This window comes from Apostichopus japonicus, chromosome 12 (genome assembly GCF_037975245.1).
Source record: "Apostichopus japonicus isolate 1M-3 chromosome 12, ASM3797524v1, whole genome shotgun sequence".
Lineage (NCBI taxonomy): Eukaryota > Metazoa > Echinodermata > Holothuroidea > Aspidochirotida > Stichopodidae > Apostichopus > Apostichopus japonicus.
Window position 1 is genome coordinate 16,360,025 of NC_092572.1, and position 18,746 is coordinate 16,378,770.

Here is an 18,746-nt window from a genome sequence, read left to right on the forward strand (position 1 = left end):
TCTACCAAACATACTCTGAAACTCTCTACAAAGACAACGATGCACAGAGCTGACCCTGGCAACCTAGGATAAGGAATTATATTTTACCCAGCCCAGACACAATAGCATGTATATATAAACATTACTTACTACAGGATGAGCGCCAGGTATGGACGCCTTTCCCAGGAACTGGTAGCCCCCGCTGCCTCTGAGTAGTGGGCAGTTCAAGTGCAGCTGGTAGATTGCTCAACAGCATGTCTCTTCCCAGTCCTGTGGTCAGTACACTACAACCAGTTTGTACCTACATGTAATGAAAGAAATTAATCAAAAATAATATGGCACAAAAGAGGGTTCTAATTAAGAAGACACTGCAACTGCATGGCCTCTCCAAAGACTTTCCAATTCAGGCAGCATACGATCATCAATATCACAACCTTCTAAGTATAATGCAAGAAGTAAGACTCCATTTGCTCCTGCAAGCCAATGCAGAGATGTAATAGTTGCGAATGTCACCATGGATACATTTGTTATTGGTTACCATCACAGTAACAAGTTGTGCTTAATGGGTGAAATGAAAAGAAGAAGGGATCACAAGGTACAAAGTCCAGGCAATGAGGGCTGTTCAGCAAAGATGCCCTATTTTGGAGATGAACAAAATGGAGGAAAGATTTGTGAATCCAAATTACTTACAGGTAAGAATCCACTAATGGTCAAGTGTCTCACAACTGATGCTGATGGCAAGGCATGTAAAAGGTTCAGTAGTACAATGGCTGTAACTACTCATTCTGAAAGTGAACTTAACCTGTTAGATCAAGTTCACCTACTCAAGTCACTCCACAGAGCACTGACAATATTAATGCAGTATTCCCCTCTGATATGTTCCTGCTAAAACTGTGACTAAGAAACGCTTGACAATCTTATAAATACCTGGGAGAAACCATCACTGATAAATTGGAGTGGGATGAACATGTAAAACGTATTCTAGCAAAAACTAATCAGCGTATGTTCCTATTAGAGAAGCTCAATTTATTCGGACTATACCAACTCTTATTTCTCTGTTCTATATTAAAATCGGCAATCAAGACCACCATTACATTCTGTTTAGCCGCGTGGGGTGACAATACTACTGCTAGAGACATGACCAAGTTAAGTAGACTAGTTTCTAAAGCAAGGAAAGTTTGTCGGTCACATGACCTCAGTTCAGTAGATGAGTTGCTTGTCAGAGTATCACAGAGTAATATGAAGTCAATCATGTCATCCCAACATCCTCATATCAATTCCTTAGCGCTCTTCCTTGTGCAGCGGCGGAAAGTCACGATAGTTACTACCCACACCCCTCGTTGACTTACTGTTAGGCCATGTTTTTCTTCACTGATAACAGTTCTTTCCTCATTTCATTACACTTTGTCTAAAACATCTTTAGAAAGGTGGAATAAATCTCTTCATATCTCTGTTGTTTCCTAGTTTCTATTTAGCATGGCACAATCGGACTTTGGGGGTTAAAAAATGTAAAAATACGTAACTTTTGAAAACCAAAAGTCACACGTAAAACACACATGGCAACATGTAGCGTCGTGTGGCTTTTGAAACTCCCATTTTTGAAAGTTCAATTGCGTCACTATAACACTGGCCCTCCTCTTTGTCTAAATTGAATATGCATTACAAATGAGTGACAGATTCTGTACATATAAAAATTATTGTGATTGGTTCAAGTTTTCAATCGGACCTAGGGGTAACAAATGAGAGTCTTCGTTAGAAAATATCGACCTTCTAGCCCAACCTCGAGAGACACTATTGAAGACGCCCACGTGGTAGCGCCTAGTATAGGGGACTGTAACTATGCACTGTTTAATCGTTTATGTGTAATTGTATTAAAATTTGTTATTGTACTGTTAAGAACTCAAAATTAGTTTAAAAACACATTTATTGGTAGTTTTTTTACCCAAATTCCCATATACATTGAGAATGCAATAGCTTGCGTCACAGCAATATAAAAAAAAACCCGCAACAGAATGGATCAGTCTAATCTTCCTGACCGCGTTGATCACAGCGCTCACGTATGGGAGCGATGAGTCACACTTAATCCTTCAAAGAGCTTATATTGCAGTACTTTTTAGTGTCGTTTTTGGGGGTGAAGGAATTGATATGCTGGGGCATCGGGTAGATTACAGCAATCAAACAGGCAGACTAATTGTCATGAGATGCTGAACCGAGAGATACAGGCGTTCTTTCTTGCAAAGGGCTATTCTCAATCTTGCCAATGAATTATGTAGGAAATAGGCCAAATATATGTCAGAACATGGACATAGTAGTCTTAATTTTTCGTTTTAGGAATCAGATTTTTATGTATTTTCGATGTATTTATGATTGTTTTATTGTCTGTTTTACTGAGATGGACTGAATGCCAATTTTTATGGTCAATAAATTTCTTATATCTGAAATATCAAAAGCGCTTTATCAACATGTTTAGAATGCCTTGCAAAGTACTACAGTGGAAATCATTTATATTGCCAAAAGCATTCATTTGTATGCAAGAGGGGCAGGAAGTACAAATTTCCATGTATGCCAAATGCTGCAAAGGGTTCTCTGCTAATATCCCACACTGACAGCAGGAAGCTAAACAAAATATCTGAGACACCCACCTGCAGCAAATGATTATGGTCCACTCGTTTTGAGACTTCCACTCAAAAGCAGATGTCATCAATAAGGCTTTCACTGTGACCAATCCAAAACATAGTACCACACTTTCGTGCATTGGTCAGTACAGGGACTACAGTTCCATACACATAACATATAATGTGCCTGAAGAGTCCATAGCCAGGAAGATGGAAGCTGCAGTATTAAAGGTGAGCTCAAATAGTCCATGTATCCAGACTCTGAAATAGATGCAAAGAAAACAGCAATGTGATGAATTACGTAAGAGAGGCAGAGCATACAGACGGAGGAGAGCACAACTCAGAGAGAGAAAGTACAAGCTACATGGTAGAACTAAAAACATAAACCATTCCAGTATCTATAAGAAAGATCAACTGATTCATGACCAGTTTCTCTAGGATGAAAAACTACACTGATGATGAAGATGACAATATTTATCAGTGATGCCAGTAATTTGTAAACTGAGTCTATCCACACTCACTGTTATAAGTTAAAACAGTATCACTCAGTCAGGGAAGTAGGCAATCAAGCTGATGACCATAAACTTGGCAAGTGCCATCAAACTTTCAAGGCTTTCTGCTGTGTTGCACTGCAAGATACTGTTGAGAGATGTGACACCTCTCTCCACATGTAGGCTGTTGTGGCATATGTAGGAGATGTCAAATGGTTTGGTCCTTAAGATTTCTTTACTTTGCACAATACTTTGAAGAGCATATATGTCAGAATGTGGACTCTGCTGCTTCTTCTCTTAGCTGCCAGGGTTAACATTGTGAAAATAATGCCATATGCTGGTGCCCCTGGCTTACTGATGGTGTAGGCACCTGTCCACATTCTGCATCCCTCTGTGTAACTTGCTGGGGCTGATGTATGTTTTGCCAACTTTTCATTTATGTCATCAGCCCATGCCATCCAATCTTGGTCTGAAATTGCAAAGGTGTGAGCTTTCCAGTTACATATTTCTAAATGTATATAGGCCTAAGCTTATTCTGAATGCAGCTTGGGGCTCAGTTCAGCTGATTCTTACACCACATTGAGTAGTAATATATGCTTTTAAACTTCTGTCGCTTTTGCTCTGCTACACTGCACAGAAGTAGGCTACTCACCAGATCTACAACTTCCCTATCAAATAAGCTACATGTACTACTTAGTGAGTGTAAGTCTGTGATGGTATAAGCTCTGAGGTGATGGGTATTACTTTCACTTTTCCCCCTTGAGGTAGCTGAGAGGTTTTTCACACCTACCCATGCAATCATCCCATTCTTTATCATAAAGTTGAAATTTGATTTCTTCTTGAATATGAAACTTTTTCCTAATTTTAAGTTGCTAACTCTTCAAACTCAACAACTTGCTTCTGTTCTTTTATGGTGAGATCATAGATGTGAGGAGTTCATAAATACTGATTTAGTATCAGAACCAATTCTACATGTTAATCTTCTTACAACTGTTTATTCAACATCTATGAGAAAAGGTTTCCTCATGTAAGTGAATGAGGTGTCAATGTTCCAAAAGTTTATTGAACCTTTCTGTCCAGCACATTTTTGGCATTTATATGTAAAATTCCACCTGTTTTCTGCCATACTTCCTCTGTGGGAAATGGTGTAGTGCAACCCTGCATTTCTGTACTGTAAAGAAAGAAAAAATAGATAACTAAAATCCTGGTTATAAGTACTGAAGGGCTCATTTATTAAAATTACAATTCATTATTCTTAATCGTAGTTAACAATAAACATAGATTGAAATACAGATCTTGTCTCTTACTATTTTTATAACCAGAACTGCATGTGGATTCCTAACATAGTTAACGATCAGCTATCTGCAGTATTTTGTTCGTAAAGTGTTTGTGTAATGCGGCTGAGCAAGAGTCTTTCCAGTAAAGCTGTTGGAGAAGGGAAGACCACTAATGGAGTAAATGAAAACAATTAAATGATACCTTAAATAACTGTTGACCAGCTGATAAACATATTTATATTTTAAATGCAATTTCCCCAGATTAGTGATAGTAGTATACCTAACATATGTTCATCCGTGGGTGGGAAAGCAATTATTTACTCTGTCACTGTGAATTTCCCTCATGCAGTGGCATTGCTGGCACGACTCTTGCTCAATCGTGTTCATGTTACATTTGCAAAGAAAAAGTTAAGCTTACCTTCTAAAAGGTTAAGTTAACCTTAAAAGGGCTAGTTCAAAAAGGTTAAGAAGGTTGGCTTCTGCAATTGCGTAGGCCTACAGCACACATACTTTATGCTTGACCTTATTAGTTTAGATTAGTTTAGTAAAGAAAAAGGATCAGGAGGGACACTCAAGTCCCCATCAAATACCCTATAGGAGATGGAAGAAAACTGATGACACAAATGATCAGACCCGATTACAATGCTTAAAGTGCTTGTTCAAAGCATTCTTAAGCCCATTCACACTACAGTACTTGCAAGTACAATTTTCTCAGGCAAACCATTCCACTCATTCACGACCCTATTAGAAAAAAATTTATGCTGAATATTAATGCTACTTTGTGACTTGTGGAGTTTAAGACAATGACATCTGGTACAACCCCTATCAGCAAACATGCAAAAGTCAGTGACTATCAAGATACTTAATAAAGATATCACTTTTATGAAACCTACGTTTGAGTTGAATCTTGGTCTTGGTCACTGCATAATCTAGATCTACGGGAAGACTGTCCATGAACTTGTGTTTGAGTTACTTTATTTCTCTGAAATTTAGTGACTCTAGCCCTGACTCGTTGCATAACTGGTAATAGTTCCTGAAAACTCAACATGAATTGAATATGAACCACTGAATCAAGAACTTCTGGAGACTAATAATTCTTCACATCCTTGGCTAGATGAAGTAATGGTTTCTAATACAAATGGTATACTTTATCAATCCCGTTCTTGAACCATTGGCCAGAAAATTGTGTCCTTTCTGGAGAGAAGTATTGAAGGTGAACCGGACTGATGGTGTGCTATTTATAATAATCCCTCTGCCTAATACAAATACCAAAGTATTTAATTAAAAAATAGTGAATTGCACATAAAGCTCCTAAGGCGACATCTTTGCTCTAGGTAAATTTAACTCTTTTCACAACACTTAGGACGACATAGCATAAACTCACCACTTAGGGCAACAATGGTGATTTAGTGTAATTTCGTCACACTGGACGATTAAATACAATTAACTAGTTAATTAATTTCACATATACATGTCACCCTATGTGAAATTAACTCTTTCCACAACACTTAATAAATTAATAAATTGTGAAAGACATAACACCAGAGATCTACAGTCAATATGAAAAGATGCCTGTATACAGTATTTAGAACTGCTCAATGGGATCATTTCAACTCAAGCTGGATTCTAAACCTGAAAATTTCCAACGTATGAATTCTGGCCATTAACTTACATCACTAATAGTTTCAGAATTTGACTACTGTTCATTTGTCAGTTTATTGAGTTATCGTAATGACGGGCTCTTAGCATTACACTCATAAACACACATACTGCTACTTCACAAAAATGCATTGTGTTACATATTGAAACAATTTTACATAACACAAAACAGCATGGAATGAAAACAATATGACAAAAACAGGGAGTTTGCAGGAACTCACCAGGACTCACAAAAGCCTTCAAGATCTTTGCAATCTAGACACACCTCAAGGTGCCCCTGCATACTCAAGCATAACATATAGCCCTTGTTACTAGGATATATTGGAATTACTGGATATGAGTTTGCCCGACAGTGCCAAGTCTCATTGCAGGAAGTCCACTTCATCTCATTTGTTGTATGTAAGAAGAAGTACCTGGAAAGGAAAAAATAAGTTACTCATTACAACAATGTTGCATTTCTATTGCAATTTCCATTTGTTCCTTTACCCTCTGGATTATCAGGTATAAATGAAAACTTTCATTCAGCTTTTACTTAAAATTATCAGAATTACTATTAAGAGCAACAAACTTATAAATCAGATACAGACTATCATCTAAACCCAGCCTTACAAAATGTGCATCCTCATTGTATTGATGCAAGTTTATCAGTCAGATCTAACTGGTGCCATGATACCTCTTTTAAAAATGACTAATTCCCTGCAAACCTAAGCAAATTCCCAATCAGTTTCAATGTTAAAGGTAGTCTGTATATGCCCCAAATTATAGGATGCTATAATTGCTAGAAGTTTTTAACAAGTTACTTTCATGTAGGCCCTTAGTCCAAATTGTTCTCAGACATTCTTAATGAACACACAAGATGACTGAATGTCCCCATGAGGTAAATTTCCTCAAAAGTTGTAACAAAATCAGTTTATAGAATTTTGACCAAAGGTGACCAAATTTGAATATTTGGGCCAACATGGCATAAATTTAAATAATACATTGAAAAGTTCACTTATTTTTTGGGGGGTTGCTTTGATGCTTTTCACATAACGATCTATATCTCTTACTCATCTAAAAGTTTGCACTGGCTTTGGTTACAGGAAGTGCATGATGATGTGTAAACTGCACCAAGGAATTCTAATGCATCCTCCTGTGCAGTTGAATCAAACTCTGGAAGAATCTGTTTCAACCTTGCGAGGCAGGAGGCCCATGAAGTTCAGGTTGAAATTGCGTGGAAGAGAGCTTTGATTACTTCCATTAATTCAGAGCTATGTCCATCATAGTGTTGAACGATGCTGCAAAGAAGCTATAAAAGAAGGAAAATTTAGATTTGTAGGAAATCTACATCTGACATGGGTGGCTCATCAATATAAGTGGAAAAGTTTAGGGTTGCAGCCTTCATTTGTATCTATTTTTTTATGATTGCTTGATGTTTCAAAGCACTTTCTTGGAAGTCTGTCACTAGCTTCTGTAGCTGAAAAGTTACTCTCATCAAGTAAAATGATAAACACATCATATCTTAATAACCATTTGTTTGAATATGCTACTGGGAGAAAGGAGTAGAGGTATCATGAACTTGACAAAGAGAGTGCCCATGTTGGAAATCTAGTATATTTGGGGGATAATAAAACTTAAAACCTTCATTGTTGAAGTGAAAATTATGATATTCTGCAATAAGTGCCAATCCTTGGGATGGGGTTGGAACATCACAAAATGCCCCTTGCAATTGTGCCCATATAGGTTGGGATTTTCCCTTCTCCAGGCATAGGAGTTTGTCAAGGATATGGTCCTGGCACAGTAAAAGTCTTCCATTTTTCAACATTTCCAGGTGGGGAGGATCAAGTCACATGAAGTCTTGCACCTCCGTAGCTTGCAATCCCTGCCTTAATGAATTTATTTCTAAAGCTGCATGGGCTGTCTTAGGTTACTTACATTTACAGTAACAGGATTGCTTTGTTCCTGAAATAAAAACATTTAACAATATTTAATGTGACTTTTCGAGCATGGCCAGTGATTTTCCACGATCAAGAAATTCACAATAACATGGATCTATATCCATAAAATAATGAAACAGAAAACTCAATTTGAAATAGAAAAACCAGTATTCTTTGCAAGAGTTGGATATATATGCAATAACTGTGGGGCTGTATTGACCTTGATCATGTTTCTCCCTGTAAGAAGGTAACATATATTGTGAAAGAGAAATATAGAACATAGGTTGGGGTGGGAAATTGTGCAGGGGGGCAGAGGTTTGTTTGGCCCCAAATATGCCAAAAGTTCCAATACGGTCACATTTGGTCAACATTTTAAACTGTTGTCATTACCACCCTGGAGGAAATTTACCTCACTGAGACATTCAGTCATCTTGTGTGTTCATTTAGAATGTCTGAGACCAATCTGGAAATAAGAATCTCAAGGAATGTAATTTTTGAAATCTTCAGGAAGTATGCTATAATTTGTTGCCTATACAGACTACCTTTAATTCAAATTTCTTCTATTGGATATTTGAATCATATTCAAACTTGGGCTGCTAACCTCATCTGGTGTGTTTGTACTGATGATACTGGCTGCAAGTTCCTGAAATATAGAATAATTAAATTTATGGATTACATGCAACAGCTATATTCAACAACCTATCACAGCACAGGTCAGCAATTATTTGTGTTAGTACACTGTGGATATGTTCATATGTATATCGATTCCTTTTGTTAAAAAATTCTTTCTTGCAATAAAAAATTTAAACGCACCGAGACATTTATTGGATATTGAATACAAATTTGCATTTTTTTCTTTGTTAATTAAGGAATATGTTAATACATAGAGGTCATACCAAATTCAAGATCAGATGAAATTTAAGTCGGTCAATATCAGTCCCTATTCTGGAAATTTATGCCTCTATGAGGATTTCTGTGATGATAGAATCAATGTTGATGAAAGAATAAATGTGACTTCATGCAGTGTTTTACAACCTGTATAAAATTAATACTCCAACCACACATGCAAAGTGCAATGTGGTTCCCAGCTACACCACTCTTCGGGGAAATGGTAATTTGATGGCTGTTCTTGCTGCAAACTCAGTCTAGACAGTGTGTTAGATTATCAACTCAACCAACTTTGGCCAAGTTCCTGATATTGTCGGCTGCAAGCCAGGAATCTCATTGGGTTGCTGCCACCACCATGAAGATTTAAGCAGTATATCATTTCTCCTATAACAACAACATTGGAATGGTAAAGCAACATTACCGTAATGATGCTATATCGCAATTCCCTTTTGAATTAAGTAATATGTTAAGGGACATTTTCTTAATATTTAGTTTGTTCAATATATGAAAAATCAACCAAGGTAAAATGCATTATGGTTTCCATGATGTAACATGAGTAATTTGTGTATGCGTTTGTTTGTGTGTGGGGGGAGGGAAGGGGGTTTGCACACACTTAATAGTAATTAAGGCTCTACAAATATTAGAAAAAGCTGGAAATGATGATTGAGATGCAACAAACATGGGCGAAAGTGGAAAATATCTGCCAAGAAAACGAGACGGACCATTCCTGCAGGCTATGAGGTATCATTATGTTAAGTATCAACTCAAATGGAATAAAATTCTTCCGATTCTGTGTTTATAAGGAAATTTCAGCTGAACCTTATTTTGTCACACATCTCATCAATATGCAGCAAAATAATAGCACTGAAAACATTGCATTGTGTAACCAACCTGCTCAGCACAATAAAATTTAGTCATACCACATATGGTTGGTGAACAATTGCAGATCAGGTTTTAATGTTAAGCCCTGCCCACTCATTTCATCGCACGATATCTGCACCAAAAGCAATAACGACCCTCCTTAGCTCGTCATTGCTGCAAGGATCACCTCAAACCAACCTACCATTCTTCAGATTGGAGCTAACAGTTATTAATGTTAAGCTCTGCCCACTCATTTTGTTGCACAATATCTGCACCAAAAGCAATAACGACCCTCCTTAGCTCATCATTGCTGCAAGGATCACCTCAAACCAACCTATCATTCTTCAGATTGGAGCTAACAAGAGAACGTCAGCTAAAATCTATTTTGGTCCCGCCCGTTACAAACATTCAATCAGCAGAATAAACCAGAGATTAAAAATGTTGTAATGGTCAAGCAACATGTTGATACTAGTTTCATGTTAACCCCGCCCACTTATTACCATGCATGATATCTACACCAAAGGAAATAGTTACTATATGTGGTTTTACCAAGTTGATCTGGCAAGAAGCTAATTAGAAGTTGAACATTTAATTGCTGAGTTTCAAACTGACATCACATAAAATTCTCCTCTCGAAACTAAGCAAATAAAATCAAATATTTGAAAACATTTGTCTGGAAACTGGAGTTTTCTAATTAACTTATTCTTCTCTCTTTTATTGTTGGCAATTATGTTTCATTTTTAAAGCCATTGAGTCAAAATTGATTTATTGTGTGAAGACAGCTACAGCCCTTACCCTCACATAAGCCAGCACAGAACTCATCAAGTTACTGATTATTGTTAAGAAAATTATGGAGGAATCATGCCAATCAACCCCCTCTCCCAACCCCCCCCCCCTCCCAAATAAAAAGACTGTAAAGGAATCTTACTTGTGTGAAATTCTTTAAGTAAAATGGATTGAATTTCTTCTTCAAAGGAAGGCCTGTGGAACTGTTAATATGTGTGTACAGCCCTTTCTCATTCACAGCCTTGACTCCATACGGCCCAAGCCAAGAGTTTTCGAGCTTCCCTCCTCTTCGGGCATCCTTTCTAGCATTCCGGACGAGAACACTTATAGAACCAACTTTGAAGCTCTGAATAAAACAAAATCCAGCATATATACGTAAACATCATCATACAATGTATATGTTGCCATTCATTTAACTACAGTGCAGTTTTCAATGCACAACATAGCATTATGTAATTACCTGTTTTGATTGCTGACTTTAATCAAAATTCTTTTTTTGCCGTTCTTGGGCTTTGCCAATATTTTCTTTTACAAAACCTTTGATTATGTCCTGCTACTGTGACATGAGTTGAAAAACCCTCTCCCGCTGTGCATCGCTGCAGCAGGAGATTCTGGTTGGACAATGGAGTCTTCAATGTCGACTGGTAGCAATGGCTCTCTGGATATATGAAGATAATTAACAATCAATTATTCACAACACTTTGTTGACTGAAGAATAAATAAATTTTTATATATTTTATTTTCACTATTAAGACCCTGGAACCATAAATCTGAGTCACATCACATACTCAAACCAGCAGAAATATAAAACAAAAGTATATTCTGTGCTGTTATAGGTCCAAATTGCATACCAGCCCAAAATATGATATATAACTGAAAAACAAAACCAATATCAGTGGCATTAATTGCATGTATCTAAATTAATTGGCATGCTTTTATAGTTTAATGAATGTTCATCTTTTGTACTTGCTATTTAGCAGTTTTTCCCAGGACCTGGGATGTGTCAAATGAGATTTTATCCTATAGAGGATCAGTGTAGCTATGCAGGATTTTTCCAAACTCTCTTGTCCCTGATTGCTTTTCTCCGTATATGACCTTTACAAATGTAAACCTGTATTCAGCAATGGTAGGTTTGGATTATTACAAACCTTCCAAACATCACAACAAAAGGAGAAAGACCTGTAGAACCATGTTTTGCTGTACGGTACCCCATGAGAATGGAAGACAGTGTTTCATCCCAGTCATCTTGGTTTTGATTGACAACTTTGATGAGTGACATTTGCATTTTGCAGAGGTTTGGTTGAATCTTTCATCCAGCCCATTGGTCTGTGGGTGGTAGCTGAAGGATACTCTGTGGCCCACCCCTGTCATGTCAAACAGGGACTTGCTCAGAGAATTAACAAATTCTCCTCTTTGGTCTGAGATGACAACTTTCATGCACCCAAATCTAAATAAATGAAAAATTAAACAAGTTGTTAAAGAACTGGTTATGAGTAATGCAGTAAACTATTGGCATCTTCAGAGTGGCCGTGTGGTTTAATCAGGAGATTCTTTTAGCACTTCTTTCAAAACAAGTAAGTTAAGCACTGACATAACACCTGGTCTTGGATGCACTGACCGTTATTCCACTAACATTTTATTAACATTAACTTATAAAACAACTTCAAGAAATTCCTGTAACCATTTGGCCGCTTTCTGGGTCACAGGTAAAACTGAGAACAAATGCAGGTCTGCATAACTAACTTCAAAAATATGTTATGTAAAGTAAAAGCAAAGTAGATGGATATATACCTGGCCATGGTTTCAAACAGAAAGTTTGCAACGGTTTATGCTGTTTTGTCTCTTACAGCAACAGCCTCTGGCCATTTTGAAAAATAGTCACATAGGGTTATGATGTACTTATTTCCATTGATGGTCTCTGCAAGGGGTCCAATCATATCCACACCCACCTAAAAAAAAGGAAAATAGCATTCAGAACCATACACAATCATACCAACTGATGTTCAAGTGATTTATGTCTGAGTTTTGTAGACAATATACTGCTATTAAGGATTTCCAATCATGCTTATATATACTTATTGAAAGTTAACAAAAGATTACTCGATGACTGAATGTGCTAAAAGCAGGTATTCTTACACTGCTAATAAGGTGCGTACAATCAACAATTCTTGCACAGAACAGAATGCTGTATCAAAGTTTGCAAATACTTTTGATACTGGACAGTGAAGCTTTTTTAATTTCAATGACTTAAATTGCATGATTTTGGCTTTTCTTGATTTAAAAGTATTACTGCTCACACTTTTCAGCACAAAGCTCGGTGGCTGTTTAATGCTCCCGTTAGTCTAAACTCTTTGATCTTTTCCGTATCGATCTTCTTAGATTTAATGTTGAATTTTCAGGGCACAGTCCTGACGAACGATATTTTCCAATGATACTGTACTCTTCATCGGTATCCAGCTCAGGAGAAGTCATCTTGTAATATCCGATCGGGCTAAGTAAGTTAACGGTCTCAACTCCTAATGCTTAACCGAAGGCCAGAACAGTGCATGCAAATATGCAACTACTAAGAATTTTGTGTGCCTGTGTGTTACACATTGAAATGTATTGCTTAGTATAATAACAAGCATGGCTTGTGTTTAATAAATTTATGTCTTGTTGATCACTTTTCTTTGTTTCGAACTTGGAACCTATTAAGAGTTTATATATCTTTTTTAGTAAGGTTATGAATTAATAACATGTTTGTCTACTCATTATTATTGCCTTTAAATGAACAACATATGTTTGATTAATGATGGAGTGGCACCACCATTAAGAAAAGAACAACTTTTAGAAAATTTATAGATTGTCACACTTTTCTACCATCTTGAATATAATTTCCAGAATAGTTTTAAGGTCTGGTCAATTCTAATTCATGAATTGCAGATATTCATTATATTTCTTTCATTTAGAATAGAAGTTGTGTACTGTAATTTGAAAATTTGCTACCTTTGGCAACCGTGAAACGTGAACAGACCCAATTTCGAGGACGCTGATGTCAAACTCAAAGGTATAACAAACTTTTGTAAAATTTTGAAGACTTGCAGTGAGAGTTGTACAGTAAACCGCGAGAGTTGGCAGGCCTGCAAAACCCTAGCAATATAGTCTTCGACTTAAACGATTTTTGCTGATGTACAGTACTGAGTCTAGTCTAAGTCTTAACCCTATCGTTTTAAACTTCAGCCAGTGGCAGTAGGCCAAATTGTATAGGCCTAATGGAGTTTTTGGCTGAAACTGTAACTGTGTAAGGCCTAGCTAATTTAGAACTAGCCTTATGGCTGATAAGTCTGTTAACAAATCTTCAATCAAACCGTTGTTGCATAGCATGCTAGGTGCTTACCCTAGGAGTATCTTAGGCTAAGCCATTACCATCTTCCATATACTTATTGCAATACCAACTGACTCGACCTGTTGTTGGCCAAAAAAGGGGATATTGAATATCTACCCCATTTGGTAATGCTAGGCAGACTTAATGCTCCTCTGCACGAATTCATGATTAAACACACACAGTATTATTTCAGTGGTCAAGCCAAACATGTCTTCAAGCACAGGAAAGTAGTGCTGGCCGTTAGATTTAGAGCACTTATGTTTACAATCATACATGTTGACTGGTGAATTAATTAGGTGCGCTCAAGGATGAATCCTAGTGGCAGTATTTGGGGTAGTTTATCAAGTAACAAATTCTTAATGCTCGAGTGAATTTGAGAAGGACTGTTTATCTATAGACAGTCTCGGCCTTCATGCATAGCATTAGACCTAGTAATATGTATGGCCGTGGCTATTCTTACGACTAGTCGTAACAATTATTTATAAACTATTCTTACGACAAAGGCAAATTCAAGCGCAGTAAAGTAAATAAAGCAACTGCGCATGTAGTAGGGGTACAGTAACCCTAACCCTAAACATAACCCTAAACCTCAATCCTAACCCTTACTCTAACCCTAACCTGAAATTATTGTTACTCCTCGTCGTAAAAATAGTACTTCTGGTCGTGAAAATAGCAACTGCGCATGCGTAGTCGGAAATTATTCTTACGACTAGTCGTAAGAATAGCCACTTTGAATATGTATTGCTATGCCCACAGTAGTACTAGTAGTAGGCTACTTCTTATGGCCATATTCAACTTCAATTCCTATGATTGAGATACACAGCTAATTGTCTGCATATAGGTCCATTAGGCCTAACTCAGCCCAGCTACAGTCAGACTTTAGAATCTTGGTTACATTGGTTGCACTGGTATAACTACTGTACTGTAGGTCTAGGCTAGGCTTGTTATAACTCAGTCGTATAACTCAGTCGTAGGCCTAGACATAGGAAGCCATAGGCCTATGCTTGTTTGCTTTGATCTCAAATAAGTAGTAAGCTAAGCCTAAAATGGAACTAAACAGGAAATCCTGGACTTTATGACCAAAACATGCCGATCTACTCTTACTGCCGTAATACTAGTTGTTGAAGCCTAGCCTAGTACCGATTAGTAGTAGTGCCTGTGGCCCTATGCCTATCCCCACCTCAAACAGCTTGGTAGGCCTCTAGACCGTCATGCAGTTGAAATTTTGTCTCCTAAATCTTTCGTCTTTGTAGAAACGAACTCCATCTCCATTTCGGTAGCTACATCAGGCCGCACAGCAAGGCAAGATGTTTTCTTTAAAACAATACAAAACCATTGTTAGCCTACGCACGTTTTATACAAAATATGTGTTTGTAAAATTGTATGGCAGTGTCGTCTGCACATTTCAATAAAGTTTTTTGATTTAGGGTGGCATACTCCTATTAGATGATGGTGGATGCTCACAAGAAATACGACGGCGTCTCGCCATGGCTAGATCATCTGCTATAAACCTCACCGACATCTGGAAAGACAGAGGGATCTCAAGGAACACCAAGATCCATATAATGAATGCTTTGGTCTTTCCAATCGCTACATATGGGTCTGAGACGTGGGCTCTTGGAGCAGTAGACAGAAAGAAAATCCATGCTTTTGAAATGTGGTGTTGGAGGAGGATGCTGAGGATATCATGGAAGGAACGTAAGTCAAATGATTTTGTCAAGAACCAAATTGGAGCAAAGGCTACCTTATGTCAGAAGATAGATAAGAACAAGCTGCAGTATTTTGGACACATTTCTAGGAGAGAAGGTGACAACTTGGAGAAGATCATTACCCAAGGTCATGTTGAGGGTCAACGAAAACGTGGTAGGCCAAAAGTTCGATGGGCTGACGGGATAAAAGAGATCACCGGCATGAACATCTGCGCAGCTCACCGATATGCCCAGGATAGAAGTGGTTGGAACGTCATCATCAATAGGGTCACAAAGGGTCAGTCATGACTCATAGGACGACGACGACGACTCCTATTAGAGTCGATATCGATCCGCCCGATTGTTATTCTATCTCGGGAAATGTTCCAAAAAGCATCAGGAGAACATCTTTTTTGACCCGTTATCAATCTTGATTTTTTTTTTTTTTTTTTTTTTTTTTTTTTTTTTTTGTGGCTTGCATGTTGAAGAGCATGAATGACTAGAATGTCTTTACATATGTTATGTTTCTTGCTTGTCATCTTAATTGTTTATTTTAAAAACGTATGAAAACAGAAATTAAGTAATAAGATCCTTCAAGAAGCTTTTAAGTGCATGGATGGGAGCTAGGGGGCTGGGGAGTTTTGTAGTTGAGCCAAAATTGGTTCAATTTAAAGGCATTGGAGAGTCGCCCAAAACCACGTTCGGCGAGCTGAAAAAGTTAACTTTCCGTGGCTTGCAAGTGACGATTTGTTCGTGTCGCTACAAAGTGCAGACAGTACAGTACGGTAATGAAACGTGATACCTTGTTATATTTTAGCTGGACCTAAGATGTCCATCGCTGTATTGTCTGTACACTGTGTTGTAGGTATTGACCGCAGCTGTATGCACTGACTGTAAACTAGTGTCTAATTACCGATGGTAGCAAGCTGTGTGTGTGTATTTTCTGGGATCGACGGTGGTGTCCAACACTTTTGTTACATCTCATTCGAAACTAGGTTAGATTACCGGCATTATACGTTTCTTTTTGCGCGAGTGTTCGCACCCTATAAGTCCCCTTTATGCCAAGAGAGGAGATGCTTATCCAACCAATTTAACATAACCCTCTCTTACGCGAAGAGAACGATGAAACTCTTTTTAACAGTATTTTTATTGATGAGGATATTAGATAGACAGAGATTTATTTCATCCATAAGATATGGACATTTTTCCTCTCTCACTAATGTTTATATATATATATATATATATATATTCATTCATTCATTTATTTGTTTTTTTTTCACATAAATATTACAATGTGAATGGAAGTCTTCTGAAAAGCCTATGCTGGCTTAACAAAACAGAAGACTCCCATGAAGAAAAGATAGAAAATAGTGAAAATAATGTTAATAACAATACGTATATGCTTTAATATGTGAATATGCTGCTATGCGACTATGCAGCTAAATCATAATTAATAAGACATGATAATTTCTTTAGTAAGACATTTACTAAATGTGGAGTTTGTTTTCTTAGTTTTTAAAGTTATTGACAGAGAATTCCAAATTTTGGTTGCACGGTTTCTGAGGCTTAACATACCAGTGCGTGTTTTATATGATTTATAATGTGCGTTGCTAGCCGTTCTGGTATTATGATTATGGAAATCTGTGTTGCTATTTATAAAATTTCGAAAACTGATTGGCAATGATCCATTCCAAGCCTTGTATGTAAATGTTGCAATATTAACTTTTATAATGTCATCTAATTTCAATAAATTGAGTTTCTTAAAGAGGGGGCTTGTATGTTCACGGGTTGCTGCGTGAGATATATGACGTATTGCACTCTTTTGAAGTAATTTAAGGTGACTTAAATGAGAAACACTTGTACCAGACCAGATAATCAAGCAGTAATACAGATGTCAGTGGTGCTATTAAAGTTTGATAAAGCATTCTGAGTATATTCTGGGAAGGAAATGTTTTAGCATTGCTAAAACTTTTGTGGCTTTTGTGGCAAAAAAATGAAAAAATAAATAAAAAATAAAATTCCTGCACCTCTTGCAACGCTGTTGCAAACTTTTGTAATATGGTCACTCCATGGAAGTTTACTATCAATATTAACCCCTAGAATTTAGTAGTTGATACTTGTTTCATTACTTTACCGTCCATTATTATGTCATTATTCCAGTTAAGCGTTCTTCTTCCATTAAATACTATATAGTTAGTTTTGTCTGCATTAAGTGATAACTTATTAGCAGCAAACCAGTTAGTGAATTTAGTTAATGCAGTAGAGACGGTATCATGTACTCTATGTACGTTTTCGAACTCGAAGAAAATATTGGTATCATCAGCAAACAAAATAGTCTTGGCAATTGTTGACACCTGGCAAATGTCATTGACATATATTATGAACAACAGTGGTCCTAATATTGAGCCCTGTGGAACACCACAACGGGTTACAGCGTGTTCGGATTTAGAGTTTTTATATGAAGTATACTGATGTCTATTGGATAAATAGCTGCTCAACCAGTCAAGGGTTGTTCCCCTTACACCATACAAAGATAATTTACTTAGCAAAATGGTATGGTCAATAGTATCAAATGCCTTGGAGAGATCAAGGAACACTCCAATAAATATTTTGGTATTATCAAGACTAGCACATATTTCTTTCAATAGCATTTGCCAAAGCAAGTTCTGTAGAATGCTTTGGGCGGAAGCCATATTGATTGTTGCACAGGATATTAAACTTGGTTAGAAACTTAAAGATACGATTGTACATAAGCCTATCGATAATGTTTGAAAAACATGATAAAAAAGAAATAGGACGGTAATTTTTATATACATCTTGGTCACCTTTTTTAAAAATTGGTATAACCTTAGCAATCTTTAGTTTATCTGGAAATGTACCAGAAGTAAAAGATAAATTACAAATATAAGTCAATGGTTTGGCGATGAAGTGAATAACATTTCTTATTATATCTGGTTTAAAATCGTCATATCCCGCTGCTTTTTGGGGTTTCAGGCTGTAAATAGCAACTATTGAAAGTTCTTCCTCACTGACAGGATTAATGAACATAGATTGACTGTTTCTGTTATTATTATGAATAATATATTCTGTTCTACCTTTATTTGTAATATTTCTTGCAAGTGAGGGTCCAATGTTTACAAAATATTTGTTAAAGTAGCTGGCAATGTCATTCTCGTTGCTGATTTCTTGATCACCAGTTTTAAAAGCAGCAGGATATCCACC

At 37.0% G+C, this 18,746-nt stretch overlaps 1 protein-coding gene across 26 annotated transcripts in view; it reads right to left on the minus strand.

Moving 5' to 3' along the window:
• Positions 1-15,874, minus strand: part of LOC139977971 (uncharacterized) — a 35,684-nt gene extending 19,810 nt beyond the window's left edge. For 7 of the 26 annotated variants that reach the window (XR_011796817.1, XR_011796823.1, XR_011796824.1 and 4 more), the window contains exons 1-11: positions 15,017-15,873; positions 12,264-12,421; positions 11,621-11,919; positions 10,933-11,130; positions 10,615-10,818; positions 8,480-8,580; positions 6,243-6,434; positions 4,393-4,510; positions 4,074-4,256; positions 2,622-2,855; positions 130-280 (exon numbers count right to left, since the gene is read on the minus strand). Coding sequence is in view for 1 of the 26 variants with exons in the window: in XM_071987870.1 (XP_071843971.1) it covers positions 130-280; positions 4,198-4,256; positions 5,256-5,316 (271 nt within the window). In the remaining 25 variants the exon portion in view is untranslated. Of the gene's footprint in view, positions 1-129; positions 281-2,129; positions 2,233-2,621; positions 2,856-4,073; positions 4,257-4,392; positions 4,511-5,255; positions 5,396-6,242; positions 6,435-7,070; positions 7,910-7,938; positions 7,963-8,479; positions 8,581-8,833; positions 8,911-10,614; positions 10,819-10,932; positions 11,131-11,620; positions 11,920-12,263; positions 12,422-15,016 lie in introns of those variants that run through there. The other 19 variants (XR_011796831.1, XR_011796832.1, XR_011796813.1 and 16 more) reach the window with 19 other exon arrangements.
• Between the last annotated feature and the right edge of the window lie 2,872 nt (positions 15,875-18,746).